We start from the raw sequence: 15,529 nt of genomic DNA, 5'->3' as shown, positions 1-15,529 counted from the left end.
TTGATGCCATGGATCTTTTTTAGCTTAGCTTCTTTTGACAGCAAACCTGACAATACATCAGCACATAAAATAAAAAGGTAAGGGGAAAGGGGGTCCCCTTGTCGGAGGCCCCTTTCAGGGGAGATTGGCTTGCTGGGTTGGCCATTGATCAAAATTTGACTCTCAAGTTACACCTACTTTTTTAAGGTTGGGCGTCAAGGGGATTAAATCAAAACCCTCATAAAGAACAATAGCGGAAAATAAAAACCAAAACAGCTAGAATGCTTAGAAGCATGAGGGACAATTCACACCAAAGAAACTAATGAGGTGAACGGCTGAAAGCATCCACCTTGAACTCCCACCAAAGTTCCACCTTGAGGACAAATTATTTCTTCAAGATTGGTAGAATGTTATGGCCCAAATATGTTAAACACTAAACTCAAATTGCGCTAGATGTTTAAGGCGATGCATTAATTTTTAAAAGGTTTTAGATCGATTCATTATAGTGAGTCATTGATAAATTTGTTAGAATATGCAATGTTAGAAGGGAATTGTTGAATGTAATGTAATCATTAACAGCAAAATAATGAATAATTTAGTTTTAGAATTGTGTAGCCATAGTCTTGGTACAGTTTAGTGTACCACCAACAAAGTGAGTACCATACACTACCCTTCTTGTAAAAATTGCGAAATCTGATGGACATTTTTCAAATCAGACCTATGATATATAATTAACACGATAAATTTTAAATAATATTATATTCTAGGGTTAAATATGTTTTTGGTCCCTATAAATATACTAACTTTTCGTTTTAGTCCCTCTAAAATTTTCCTTCAACTTTTAGTCCCTATAAAATTTTCAATCTTTACTTTTAGTCCCTATTTTTAAGTAAATTTTTGTATTTTTTAATGAAATTGTGCAGAAATTTATGGAATATTGTAAAAATCACTCCAAAAAAAAATTAGAATTTTTTAACAAAACATGAATTAAATATGAATTTTTTACCGCCAAAAATATAAAAATTCATATTTAATTCATGTTTTGGTAAAAAATTCTAAATTTTTTTTGGAGAGATCCTTATAATATTATAAATTTTTCTGAAAAATTTTATTTAAAAATATGAATTCTACATATGAGTTTACTTTAAACGAGGGACCAAAAGTAAAGATTGAAAATTTTATAGGGACTAAAAGTTGAAGGAAAATTTTAGAGGGACTAAAACGAAAAGTTAGTATATTTATAGGGACCAAAAACATATTTAACCCTATATTCTATAACTAGATATATATGCACCCTCAAAAAATAAAAATAAACTACACACACAACATCTTTTAGATCAATTACAATATCTAAATTGAACGAGTTCAAGTGATTAATGAACTTTAATTGAGGATAAATTGCTTGAATTTGAGTTTGAATCTTGATAAAAACAATCGTTGATCAAACTTTACTTATCTCTTATCTCTTAGTTGAACTCTAAACTAACAAGATCTTCCTCCTTTAGAAATCAGAGGGTTAAGAAAAAGAAAAAAAAAAAAGATAGTTGCGCTGTTATCTTTTTTTTTTTTTTTTGATAAGTTACGCTACCCGACACCGTGACAGTTAAAAATCTTTTTTATGTAGTATTAAGGTAAACGCAATAATATCTATTGAATTCGGTTAGGTATGTGCCCTTCACACGATCATTAAATAACATGTCATATATTTATATCTATTTATTTTAAAATAAATTTACCTAAAGTATCAGTACCCAACTATACTCCAACGCTCCTAAAAAAATTCCTGGTAATAATAAGAAATTATAAATGAGTCAGTCGACAATGATTTCTCGTACTAAAACATAAATATTTCTTATTTTCCTTACTAGAACATAAAGAATTTTCAAAATAAAATAAAGTTCCACTTGAAACTGTGTTCAAAATCTTCATTATGTTATAGTTAATTTGGTAGATCTTTTTTCTAGGGGAATTTGGTAGAATTTAAATACATTTCTCTTCTTTTCATTTTCTTTTTAATAATAACAGACTAAGGTGCTTTCTTAGTTTTAGCAACAAGCTTTAGTCAATTCCACAAATGGACAAAATTTCCTAGTCTTAAGCCAAAACTAAAGCATCTCAGATAAATGGTACAAATAATTACATGTGTCACACAACTCATAACTTTGAAAAGCTATATATATGCACATTATTATGAATTATATTCACAAAGCAAAGTAACACTTTTTGAGTTATATTCTTATTTTTCAAAATCTAAAAGAGAAACCAAAGATGAATCAATCCCAGAATGCAAGCCAACAAACTGGACAAGCCGCAAGACAAGCTCAGGTGAGTTTTTATTAGTCACAACATGTATTGGATACATTCATATGCCCTTTTAATTATTTTGTATATAACATTTTAAATTGTTGTAACATCATAGTTTGATACAATATTATTGTTGATTTAGGAGAAGGGAAGCAACATGATGGACAAGGCAAACAATGATGCTCAGGCTGCCACAGCATCTGTGCAAGAGGTTTGAACGTTTAATTAACTAAACAATTTAGTTATATTCGCTTAATCTTGTCAAGAGGTTAGACACATAAATTTGAGAAAATGAAAGTGATTCAACATATATATTTCGGTGTCGAACACCCAACACATTTTTAATCTAAAGTGTCAATGCTACATATAGATAATCAATAATCATTAGGAGTAACGTAAGAGTCCGAGAGATAGGTTGATGTGGATTCGTATCCCCCATTATCATTTGTAACAAATAAATACTAACATTTTGGTATAAAAAAAACCGTTTCTCAATATTACAGAGAAATAGAACTTTATAAAAAAATAGAGTAGAAAAACTTATAAATTATCAATTTTGGTGACTGATGAAATTGTTTTATTGTTGTAGGGTAGTCAGCAAATGAAGGCAAATGCACAAGAGGCTACTGATGCTGTAAAGAGTGCAGATGGTGCTAACAAATAAATCTATGCTGCTGATGCTATTTGCAATTTTTTAATTTAATTCTATTTTTGTTTTAGGGATTTTATGCATTGATTTTATGCATTGATTTGTCATGGTTTATTTATTTTTATTTAAATCATAAAAATTTCAAGGTAATATACGCGCACACTTGGAGTATTTGCTTTGGACCTTTACAGATTGTTATATTTGCTTTTGTCTTGAGTAATTAAGTAATCTCTATTTTTTTACCGCCATTTTGATATTTTCTTGTGGTTAAAATCTCTCCCACTATATTATCATAATTTTAAAACTTTAATCTATCGTTGACTGATTGTGCTCCAAAGAATTATCAAAATTGAAAGCAAAGAAAATTGCGAAAAAATTAACACATGATATGATCCAAAGAATAGCTTGATGGAGATGTCAAAGGGAACTATTTTCTTTCAAATTTATCATTAACCTTATCATGATAATCCTCCCTCTTGAATTGCCCTCGTTTATTTTTTTTGAACAGACAAAAATGGAATATATTAAAACCAATAACGTAATTGTTCCAGCACAAGGTGTGCCAAAACAATCACGGAAAGATACACAGTCTAGACAGAGTTACAATACAATTAGTCGATACCCATACAAGTAAGCGGGTTCGACCACCAATTATAAGTACCAAAGCTAAAAACAACATTACTAGCTTTCAACCACCACAAGGAATATGATTTTACTTTTTCTAACATATGTGGTATAGAACTCTGTTTGTTTCTGAAAACTCTATCATTCCGCTCTTTCCACAAAATCCAAACACACAGGAGCCATATCAGATGAAAAAAGGAACGTCGCGCTCTCAAACCACCTGCATAATTAATAAATTGCAAGAAGTGGTCTGTTATAAACTGAGTCTCGACCCCAACAACACCAAGCCAAGCTCGCACCAACGGCCACAACGCACCAAAGTAAGGACAAGACAGAAATATATGATTCAGATCCTCAACATGCCCACACCCATCAATGCAAGACCGCGCCTCCATAGATAAGACCCCACGGAGTGCCAAATTATGTTTAGTAGGTAACCGGTCCCTCATCAAGCGCCACGCAAATATGGATACTTTCAAAGGAACCTGTTTATGCCAAATCAACTCATAATTTTGATGAAAGCTGGGTTGTTCCTGCGATGTCAGCATATCATACACACCACGAACCGTATACCCACCTATCGGATCCAGTAACCAAAGCCACCTGTCAGAAGATGAGTCCTGCAAAGTAACTGTAAGTAAAAGTTCCCTACACTCCTCCACCAACTCTTCCTCCCAAACCCACAATCGACGACGCCACTGCCACGCCCCCACACCAACCTCCACACCCTGCTGGAACATGTTCCTTACTGTAACAACTTTGTTGACGGTCAAATAAAAAAGCCGTCTAAAACGCACACAAAACGGAACATTTCCGCACCAACAATCACGCCAAAAATCAGTCTCACCACCATCTCCCACCTGTCTCCTAATACCAGACGCAAACCAACCCTCTCCACCCTCTCCTATCCCATCTCTAATCCTCACTATCTCCCGCCACCAAGATGAGCAACTCCGGCCCCCATCCTCCAAACCACCATCCTCCGCACCATACCTAGCCACCAACACCCTACGCCACAATCCATCTCTCTCTACTAACAACCTCCAACACCATTTTCCTAACAAAGCAATGTTAAACTCCCTTAAACTCCTAACACCCAACCCTCCATACTCCTTCCTCAAACACAAAGAATTCCAACTAATCCAAGAAATTTTTCTTTTATCCTCACTTCCCCCCCAAAAAAATTTATTTAACAAAGATTCAATGGAAGAGATTATACCCGACGGAGCTTTGAAAAAGGAAAGAGCATAGACAGGAAGTGCAGTCAGGACAAATTTGAGAAGGATCAACCGACCACCAAAAGAAAGAAACCGACTATGCCAACCAGACAATCTAGCTTTAATTCGATTAACAACAGGCTTCCAAAACAATAACCGGTGTGGATCGCCCCCAATCGGAAGCCCCAAATAGAGAAACGACACTTTACCCACCTTGCAACCTAACACAAAAGCTGCTTCAGACAACCAAGAATCATTGATGTTGACACCAACCAGAGAGCTTTTATGAAAATTTACTTTCAAACCAGACATGGCCTCAAACAAAACTAAACCAGCCCTCATTGCACGAACATTACCCCAACTTTTATTACCAATTAGAAGTGTGTCATCAGCGAATTGTAAGTGAGACACCACCACAGAGTTGGCGCCACCCACCTTGTATCCTGTAAAGGTACCTGTATCAACCAAGGCTTTCATCAATACATTCAGACCTTCTGCTGCCAGTAAGAACAAAAAAGGCGATAAAGGATCACCCTGACGTAAGCCCCGCTCTAGAGAGAACTCATATGTCGGACTGCCATTCACTAACACAGAAGCAGTAGCAGTACAGACACTCTTTAATCCATTTTCTCCATAAAGTCGGAAATGCCATACTACCCATAACCTCATCAAGATACCCCCATTCCACAGAGTCATACGCCTTTTCAAAATCCACTTTAAACATTAAAAGCTCTTTCTTCGATTTACGGGTCTCATCAACCACCTCATTTGCTATCATAATCCCATCAAGAATTTGTCTATTTTTGACAAACGCTGACTGAACTTCAGACACAACGCTGCCGATAACCTGTCTCAACCTGTTTGCTAGAACCTTTGCCAGAGTTTTATAGAGACATCCCACCAGCGAAATGGGTCGAAAATCATTCAATGTCTGAGGACTGTCTACTTTTGGAATAAGAGCAATAAACGTATAATTTATACCTTTCGACAATTTACCATTCCTATGAAACTCTGTAGTAAACCGCAAAATGTCACCTTTCATCTCATTCCAAAAATTCTTGATGAACCCGAAGTTGATACCATCTGGACCCGGACTCTTAAAGCTATCACACTCCCACACTGCTGCCTTAACTTCATCCATAGAAAAAGGTTTTGTCAGCGTACCCATTTCCATGACTGAAAGCTTTCGAAACTGCAAATTACCCAAAGAAGGTCGAGCCCCCATATCTGACAAAAAATGGTTTTTAAAATGCAAAAAAACTGCTTGACGGACAGGGTTAACACCCTCCACCACCTCCCCGTTCACCATAATCGAAGATAAAGAATTATGACGTCTTCTTCCTGCAAGAACGGAATGGAAATATTTTGAATTTGCATCGCCATCTCGTAACCACATCAATCTCGATTGTTGCCAACAGATACTTGTATTAAGACGGGTTAATGAGTAAATGTCCGTCGAAATATCTTGCAATTCACCAAGCTCTACTTCCGACAACTCCGCTTCCTCCCCTTTACTATCAAGAGCCGCCTGTCTTTCTTTCAAAGCCACAATTTTTGCCGGTAAATTACGAGTATTAGATCCGTGCCACTCCTTGAGAGCCGCTTTGATTAATTTTAATTTCTCTTTAAGGACATAGCCGCCCCATCCTTGAACCTGGAAAGAATTCCATTTTTCACGAACAAAAATATTGTAGCCAGGCATATCCTGCCAACATTTCAACAACCGTAACGGTCTCGGTCCCCAATCTTGATCGTCAACCGACAATAAAATAGGACAATGATCTGAGAGACCCCTTAAATGAGCCACTTGAATACAACTAGGCCATGACTGACACCACTCCTCAGAGAGCAAAAACCTGTCCAATCGACTCATAGAACAACCATCGCCTTTGTACCACGAGAATTTGCGACCACCCAGTGGTAAATCAACTAAAACACAATCATCAATAAATGCATTAAAATGTGTAAAATCATCTACAACCTGAGATCCGCGCACAGATCGCCTTTCCTCCGGACACCGAATAGAATTAAAATCCCCGCATAAACACACATTACAGCTACCCAAAGATTGTAAATGCGCTGACAAGGATGTCCACAAGGTCTGTTTAGCTCTGTGATCACAAGGAGCATACACATTGAACAAATGAAACTCAACATTAGATTTAAGAAACCTGCCATGAATCAACAAGAAATGCTCCCCTCGGAACGAAGCCCACACCTCCACCTCAGAAGTATCCCAAACAGTCAACAAACCCCCTAACGCCCCAACAGACGGACTAAATGAATAATCACAATTCAGTGGCCCCCATACTGAAGAACATAGAAAATCATCGATCGACTGTAACTTAGTTTCTTGTAAACACAACACAAAAGGACACTTCTCCCTCACCAATTCCTTAACTTCCTTTCTCTTCTCCATCCCACCTAACCCCCGAACATTCCAAGACAACAACCTCATCACACACACCCTCACCCCACCGTCTTCAACCTACCACTAGCTAACACCCTCCCTCGACCGACCTCCCTTTCGCACCCACTTCACAAACTTTAGGCTCCCTCTTTTCTTTTCCTGCTCTAGAGAGAACACTGAACCTATTATGAACATCCCCATCAAACTGTAACCCTAAAGCCTTCCCTATCCCCCACACGTTTTCTGCAGCCTCCTTCTCCTTCCCATGTAACACCACCCAGTGATTCTAATCTTTGTTGACTGATGCATTAGAAGGGGCCCCGCTAGAAGTGCCCTTGGATGTTTCAACTCCACCTGTTTGAGAGTTAACGTTATTCTTCCTCTTACGAGCCCGTTTTTTCAAAGTCTGCAGCACAGCATATCTATCTTTACAAGATAACCGCGCCACCTTTTTCAGAGTATGAACCGAATGACGTAGTTCACCACCGATTTTTCTACGTTTAAAACCAACACCTCCTTCCAGAATAGAATTTACTTTTCTCTTTCTGGCCTTAAAACTCCTTTTTTTAGCGGAAAAAATAATACCGGACCCTCCATGACGTTCCTTCAACCATTCTGTACTCCACGGACCTGACACCGCCGACTTGCCTCCAAACGGTGGACACGACAAAACCGACAGATGATCACTCCCCTCTTTCTGTGCCCCTTTTTGATTACCAGTCTCTACATTGGAAATAATGACTTTAGTAGTTTGGTGCACCTCTAATGTAATACCCTCATCACGTAACAAAGTACCATCCGCTGAGCTTTCATCAACTTCGGACCCCACCGGATTCATCACCGAAGCCCCAAGAGAACTTTGTGACTTCGCCGTATCTGCACCCTTTGCAGGCTGAAGTGGTGACCCGACGTCTGACACAGGTGCAAGTATATCCGCTTTAGCAGCACCATCCATTCTAACAACGTCCGATTCCTCATCGTCTGGAAACACACCCTCCTCCTCTATCTCCTTCACAAGTTTATCAACAAGAGTATCCACATTATTACACGCTTCAGGGTCACCTTGAACTTCCACATTATCCGACAACGAATTCTGGTCTCCCACATCCTCTATAAGACACGCATAGGGCTGGAAATGAGTCGAGTCGAACCGAACTCTTCTGAGTTCGACTCGACTCGATAAGAATTGGCTCGGCTCGAAACTCGGCTCGAGTTCGATACGAACCTTTTTTTTAGCTCGAGTTCGGCTCGTTTAAAGTTCACGAACCACTCGGTTCAGCTCGTTAGGTTCAACTCATTTGACAAATTTTATTTTATTTTTGTCAAAATGTTGACAAATTTTATTTTATTTTTGTCAAAATGTATAGCTTGACCTTTTAATTAATTTAAAAAACAAAAACAAAAATTGAACTAAATATTAAACTACAGACCGTGCTGGTCTTAAGACTACTTAAGAAAAAAAAGTTGAACTTTATAATTATATGAAAATTATATCAATGGTAGTGTAGCACTGTCCATGTAGCAGCGTACTCCATATAATGTGCAGCGCACTCCTCTTTTTATATCTACCACTCCTGTTAGATGTTTTTAAACTCCCCGATGTGGGACTAATTTTAGTATATATATGTGTGTGTTTAGAATAGTTAAAAGCATGTACAAGTATGTTATTAGCTTCTTTTTTTCCCTCTCTTTTATTATAATTATTGTTAATTAAATTAGTAATATATATTATCGAGTCGGCTCATGAACCAACCGAGTCGAACTATATACAACTCAAGTTCGACTCATTTATTTAACGAGCTTAATTTTCAGCTCAAGTTCAGCTCATTTGGTTCATGAACCAAGTTCAACGAGATAATTGTCGAATCGAGTTTCGAACTATTGTCGAGTTGGTTCGGATCATTGCCAGCCCTAGACACGCATCTTCACCGATATTAAAACCCCACTCCTCGATTATCTTTATTTCCACCATGTTTCCGTCTACTAGTAGCTTTTCAACACATGAAACAATATCTAAAGAAGGTGTCGATATCAAAACTCGCGCATAATCAAATCTTCCTCTATCCAAAGACATATCATCTGATCGGAGATAAGTCCCACAGTCCATCACACACAGTTTGAAGAAGTTCCCATTCCATGCATGAATCGGAATACCATACAGTCTGAGCCATGCACCCCTCCGAAAAGGAACGACATCTTTGTCCCACCTAACAATATTAGTGAAAAGAATATCAAAAAAATCTTTTGCCTCTTCTAAGACGGACAATGTATTCTTATCTGACGTGCTCTGTAAAAAAACTCTATCCGCCCCCATAGGAATGACGTCTAAGTTCGCAAAGCCAGCATCCTCGACACGATTTTGGATCACCGTAATCGCCTCCCCATTGTTCACAGTAGCCAACACGCCTAATCTTGCCCAATTCAAATCATTCCCATTTGATCGATACATTCGAACCAACCTCTTTGGAACCGGTTGATGTACTTCGACTACGGGCACCTCAAGCTGCCCTACCTCCCTCTCCACATCCACAACCTTGCTGCTACTCCGTTTCCCACCCTTCGCCGGCCCCTCTCGCACTTGAACAGCCACCTCCCCAACCCTAACCACTTTTACACCCTCTTCCACAAGTTTCTTCCCTTATCCCCTCGAACCCACCTTGCTTCCTCCCTCACCAGCTTTCTTATCCGCCACGAGGCCAGACCCTCCTTCACTTGATTTCCCCACCACATTCACTTCCGCATCCATCCTCTCAAGCTTCCCCACATCCCCTAAACTACGATCAAACCGTGCAATTTTAGCCCTAATACGATAATGTCCAAAACACACAGAATTCACAGCCTTTAACAATTTACCAACGTCCCTAACCTTAGAAAAACGCACAAATCCGTAAACTTCCCCATTAACATTCCTTCTACGTGGCACTACCACTTCCTCCAAAATCCCACAAACCTCGAAACCTTTTCGCAGAAAGAAATTTGATAATTGAGGCGGAAAATTGGTAAAATAGAAAGTTACGAACCGTTTATACTGTGAGAAATCATTCTGGTCTACTCCCTCACCATTGAAGTCGCATGACTCCTTCCCAGAACCATCATCCATGTCGCGCGATCGCTGGTATCCTATAGCACCAACATCATGCCGCCGAACCAAACCCTCACGTGTTGATCGCAATTCTGAGTGCACTGCCGCCCCTCTACGTGAGCCATTCCAGTCATCATCATAATAGTCTGTCGAAACCCTAAAGCTAGATTGTCTGTTTCCATAGTAATCCCTGTCCTCAAGCTGCCGCTGCCTTTGATGATCATCCCAGCCGCTACCAACCTGTCCATGAGCTTTCCTTCGTCGCCGTCTCACGTCTTGCCAATCCTCACCATCTGAATCCCGTCCCCCCCAATTTGTCCTCACCTCCGGCGATAATGAACGCCGGTGTGGTCGTTCATGGCGAAGCCACGACGAGCCACCCCTCTTGATCACTCTGCCACTCACTCTCATCTCACAGTTGTTCGCAGACGCTCTCTCTTTTTTTCACCTGTTTAATACGGCTTATATTTAAAAACATCTCTTGCTGCCCTCATTTATGTCTTGAGGGAAACCCTCTTCCTCCATGACATCTAATTTGGATTTCTTACCTTCAACGGTTTCTCTTCTTTACTATCAATCTATGAAGCCTGAGTACTACAAAATGGTGTCGTACCTGTGTTGGATATTGATACTCTGCGGATACTCCCGGATACGTATCCCAAAAGTATCCGAATGATTTAATTTAATTTTTATTTAATAATATATTGGATACTTTAAGAATACGTTCGGGATACGGAGGAATAATTTGTGATACGGCTTAACAGGCAGGATACAGATGAGATACATACGTGTTTTAAAAATACAACATATGAGTTTCTTTTTTATTCCGTGAACCATTTGTACTAGTTATATACATGTGAATTATTCTCTCAAAAAAAAAAAAACATGTGAATTATAATATAATTTTTTTGAGGAAAGGCATAATTAATTCATTTCATTCAAAATTAATTGGTACAAAGTAGGCAATACATGGTGAAAAATATGGGGGTTAGGATGAGATAGCGAAGCTCGAGCAATACTATGCACTTGGAATCATTCTCAAGGAAGACATAAACAATTTAAACACTAGATTCTATTATTGTACTCACTGCAAGTACCGTGAGCGCCATCTATGGGAACCTCAATAAAACTAACCTAGGCCACACTCATAAACCTACCGGCAATCTCGAAAAAACGATGGCCAGCGAAGACCAAACCAACATCAGGTCTCAAAATCTAGAAAACGACATACTCTCTCGAAGTGATTCTCCTACCCATTCTCTTTCGAAGCCATTCTCAAATCAGGTTTCACATTCCTTTGTTATTCAATTATATCTTTAGTTCTTTCATGGAATTGAACCAAATCATACGATTCAGGACGGTTTACCACCGAATTATTAATCCCGCTGTATACAAAATCAGAATATGTGATTTACTTTTTAAGGATTTATGGTTGCGATGTGATATAATTAATTTATGTGACGTTGGTTTTTCTAGAATCAATAACAAAACGACGATTCACATGCATCAATTCAAAAGTTTAAAATAAATAAATAAAATAAATTAAAAAATAATTCACCGAATACATTAGTATATTCCCTACACTACACAATATGTTTTTTTATGATAACTAGATAGATGACCCGTGCGCCGCACGGGTCTGTTTAGCTGAAATATATCTTCAAATAATAGAATAATGTTCAAAATCTTAAAGATCAAAGGTATTCACAAAATGAGCACTACAACATATAAATAATAAAAGTCTGAATTTCGTAAATAACTAATGGTCAAATTACAGCAATATAACATAAATAAAAATAGAACAGCAAAAATAGCTGAATGTAAATCATCAAGACCAAATTATGTATATGGCCCTTTCACTTACTGGCAACCAATGTAAATCAGCATTAATCACGACAACTTCCCAAATGCATTTAATAAAAGGTAGAGAATACCAAAACTATTGCCTAGTAACGTGAAAAGCCAAACTAATTCATTGTGTGTATGTTTACATTACAAACTAAAGCAATGGGAAGCACAACAGTCATGCATATTCTCATTCCTAATTTCTTATATATTTTACTGTGGGTCAATTTAAACTATAAGCATTTAAAAGTAATTTTAAAAGTCACAGGTTTATACACTATTAGATGAGTTTCTTGCATCTATTTGTAATTTAACTTATTCAAAATAACAGCTAAATATATAAAAATCTGCATTCTACTATAAAGGCAATATTTCGCTATAGTATAGACAATAAGTTTTACATTATGTTCTGAATTAGCACTTTGAAAGTGTAATGGCTTCGTGAATTTGAAACATGGTGACTAACCTTTCCATCTCTACTTATATTAATTATTATGGGTTTTTATATACTCTTGTTAATATTAAAAAAAAATATTAAACATAGAACACACTTAACGTTGAATTCATTGCTTCTGATCATAATAACAAATAATAGAATCAAGGTTTCTGATGCAGTTTGTTTCCAACGCAAAGAGCAATGATCTAACATCAAGAACTTTGAAATCATCCACATGATAAATTGTATCCAGACAAAGTGCAGTTATTGATTGTTTATATATTTAAGCATATACATCTTCAAGTTAAATCAACAACACACTAAAATTTGGTGCAACTAACCCATTTGATTGTTTCTGCACTTGCATATTAACTGATGAGGAATACATTAATTCAGGTAGTATCACTGCCCACGTTGGTAAGGGGCAATTATATTTTGGCTTAACCTCCAATTTCACAACAGATTGGCATAAAAATAAATTGGCATAGAAATAAAATGCAATTATATTAATTAAGCAACATGACCTCAAATTGAATAGGCAGAATTCAAGATTACAAAACAGAAGTTGCAGGGAAACGAAAAAAAACATAATTTAAAAAACTACAGAACTCCCATCAAATAAAAACTTAAGACCAAACCCAAAAAAGCTTAATCCCCCGTAACCAAAAAACATCCACCACCGCACCAAATTACACCTTCATTCTTGCAACCAAACCCTAACTCCAACTGACAGTGATGTAGAGGCTATCGTTCTTCCCAGCTGCAGGTGCACCAAGTCTGATCTTCACACCATCATAAAGTGTTTCCATTCACCACCGATCATGCAGTGCTCATATGCACTCCCTCATGTTTCCACAGCCATCAACCAGCTTGAGTGATGTAGAGGCCTTGTCCAAGGTGTCTGCCATGAAGACAACATTAGTTATAGACTTATAGGAAGTAATAGCATTATAAGGAAGACAACATGGAAAACAACTTTGCTTAAATTTGCATTTACCAGTCAAGCAATGGTATGAGAGCAAAGTCTCAGCTGTGCGTCTGACCATTCACTGTCTGCTGCGAAATAGGGTTGTGGTGTCGCAAAGTCTCAGCTTGACTATTTATACCCAAAAGTTCTGGTGTTGTAAAACGTGAACCTGCATGGGAATTATGCCAGACTTAGTGGAGGATACCAATGGTGACATTAATTGAAGTTTATAGTTACTATAACCTTTGTATTTGAAATTCAAATGATAAGAATATGTAAAGGCTATAAAACACGGTATACAACACACTTCAACAAATCACACATATTTCTCTTTTTTTTTAATAAATAATTCAATTTTCAGGTTAAAATAGCTTTTAGAGGGAAATTAGCAATTAATGATGTGTTTTTAGAGCCAAAAATCTAGGGTTAAGTTGTTGCTAACCGAACAACTTTTAAGAATAAGGGATTATCAATTTTCTTTTTTTTTGACAGAGATAATTATCAATTTTCTGTTGCACTTTACATGTAGAAGTTTCAAAATTTGTATATATTCTAAAAGCAATTAAAATTGTTTTCCCACAAACTTTTTTTTTTTTTTTTTTATGGACTGTTTTCCCACAAACTGTCATCCCTGTGTATCAGATTATTAGTATATACTTAAAACTTTTTTAAGGGAAGTATATAATAGTCTCGTATTACAAATTTTAATCGATATTGTTTATTTGCAATTATTCTGCGGTACATATATACATAATCTGTGGATAATCAGTTTTGCATAAAAAGGGCGACTACCTAAAGACCTCGCATAGGCGATCAACAGTTGAAATTCCTAAATAATAAGAACCAACCATCAGAGGGGCTATGGAAACTAAACCAACCCTAAGAGGGGGCTCTGGAATCTAAAACCAACCCTTAGAGGGGGCTCTGGAAGCCACATCAACCCTCAGAGGGGGCTCTGCCAAACCCGCCAAACCTCAAAGGGTTCTGGCGGCGACATATCATCACCAAACCAATATTTAAATGCCATAAGCAGGATCACAAGTCCAAAAAATAGAACAAAAGAAAAAGGCTAAAGCCCAAAAAGGGTGTCACTCAAACACCCGACAAATAAGAAATCATTTAGGCGACAACAAGCTATCAACAAGGAAAGGCTAGCATAAAAGAAAAAAGAACAACAAATATAAGGAAAGTTTGAAACCATATGGAATTATAAAATAAATACGCAAGAAACATCTCGCCAGGAAAATCTTTACCACAAAGCCGATCTAGCAAGAGGCGAACAAAAGGGAAAAGAATTCACCTCTTCGCCCTATTCCCAAAGCTCGTGCTTGGGGGGCTGTGAATAATCAATGTACACCTACATGCTCGAATGACCCCTCAAAGGGGATCCGATGCCCTTCAACATGCTCCTAGAAGTCTGGGCGTGTTCCTCATAAGAAACATTGCCTCTAAACGGGCATCTGAAAACACAAATGGCTTAAACAGCAAAATCAAATCTCACACATTCATCACTTCGCCTTGTATCCAAAGCTCGTGCTTGGGGGGTTGTGGACCGTCATTATATTCCTAAAGGCCTAAAAACCCTCCAGAAAAGCTCAGGCGCCCTCCAGAAGGGCTCCTGAGGACTAGGCACGCCCTTCCAAAGGCCTCAAGCCCAGCTTTCTTATGGCTTAAGTTACGCTAAAATAAGCCCACAAAGGGCTATAAAAACCCCACTTGAAATCATTCTCAAGGAGGACATAAACAGTCTAAACCCTAGATTATATTATTTTACTCACTGCAAGTACACTACAACTTTCAGGAAGACACCTAAACTCAGTTCGGAAAATCAAGGGATGAAAAAGATAGATCTTGGGCGCTAGACGCTAGAACATCAATCTTCATGCATTAGCTCCCTGTAACTGGGCGCTGGGCTCCCTAGGAGCACTGCAACGCCCGTGTCGGACCTGTTACATTATAAATATGTTTTTTAACATGTTAGAGAGACTTTTAAATCAATTTTAAGTTTAGAAACTT

General features: G+C 37.8%; 1 protein-coding gene and 1 long non-coding RNA gene across 2 annotated transcripts; one reads left to right on the top strand and one right to left on the bottom strand.

The window, feature by feature from the left end:
• The first annotated feature begins 2,168 nt into the window (after nucleotides 1–2,168).
• On the top strand, nucleotides 2,169–3,084 carry LOC146904790 (uncharacterized). Its single transcript, XM_085722783.1, has 3 exons — nucleotides 2,169–2,304; nucleotides 2,426–2,494; nucleotides 2,873–3,084. Exons 1-3 carry the CDS (start codon nucleotides 2,248–2,250, stop codon nucleotides 2,945–2,947), a joined length of 201 nt encoding a protein of 66 aa, XP_085578909.1. The 5' UTR covers nucleotides 2,169–2,247; the 3' UTR covers nucleotides 2,948–3,084.
• A 9,941-nt stretch (nucleotides 3,085–13,025) lies between these two features.
• LOC146904789 (uncharacterized) lies at nucleotides 13,026–13,980 on the bottom strand. Its single transcript, XR_015017555.1, has 2 exons — nucleotides 13,544–13,980; nucleotides 13,026–13,447 (listed from the first exon to the last, which is right to left on the bottom strand). It is a non-coding gene; the product is annotated as an uncharacterized LOC146904789 (long non-coding RNA).
• Between the last annotated feature and the right edge of the window lie 1,549 nt (nucleotides 13,981–15,529).

This window comes from Medicago sativa, chromosome 7, assembly GCF_051527215.1.
Source record: "Medicago sativa cultivar Bolivia chromosome 7, Bolivia_mono, whole genome shotgun sequence".
Classification (NCBI taxonomy): Eukaryota; Viridiplantae; Streptophyta; class Magnoliopsida; order Fabales; family Fabaceae; genus Medicago; species Medicago sativa.
The sequence above is the reverse complement of the archived record's forward strand: the minus strand, read 5'-3'. Positions and strand labels throughout refer to the sequence as shown.

What these genes read in the sequence shown, in the direction of transcription:
- LOC146904790 (XM_085722783.1), top strand. Translation starts at nt 2,248, where the DNA reads ATGAATCAATCCCAGAATGCAAGCCAACAAACTGGACAAGCCGCAAGA. An exon ending in AAGCCGCAAGACAAGCTCAG is followed by an intron (nt 2,305 to 2,425) that starts GTGAGTTTTTAT and finishes TTGTTGATTTAG; the next exon opens with GAGAAGGGAAGCAACATGAT. An exon ending in CCACAGCATCTGTGCAAGAG is followed by an intron (nt 2,495 to 2,872) that starts GTTTGAACGTTT and finishes TTATTGTTGTAG; the next exon opens with GGTAGTCAGCAAATGAAGGC.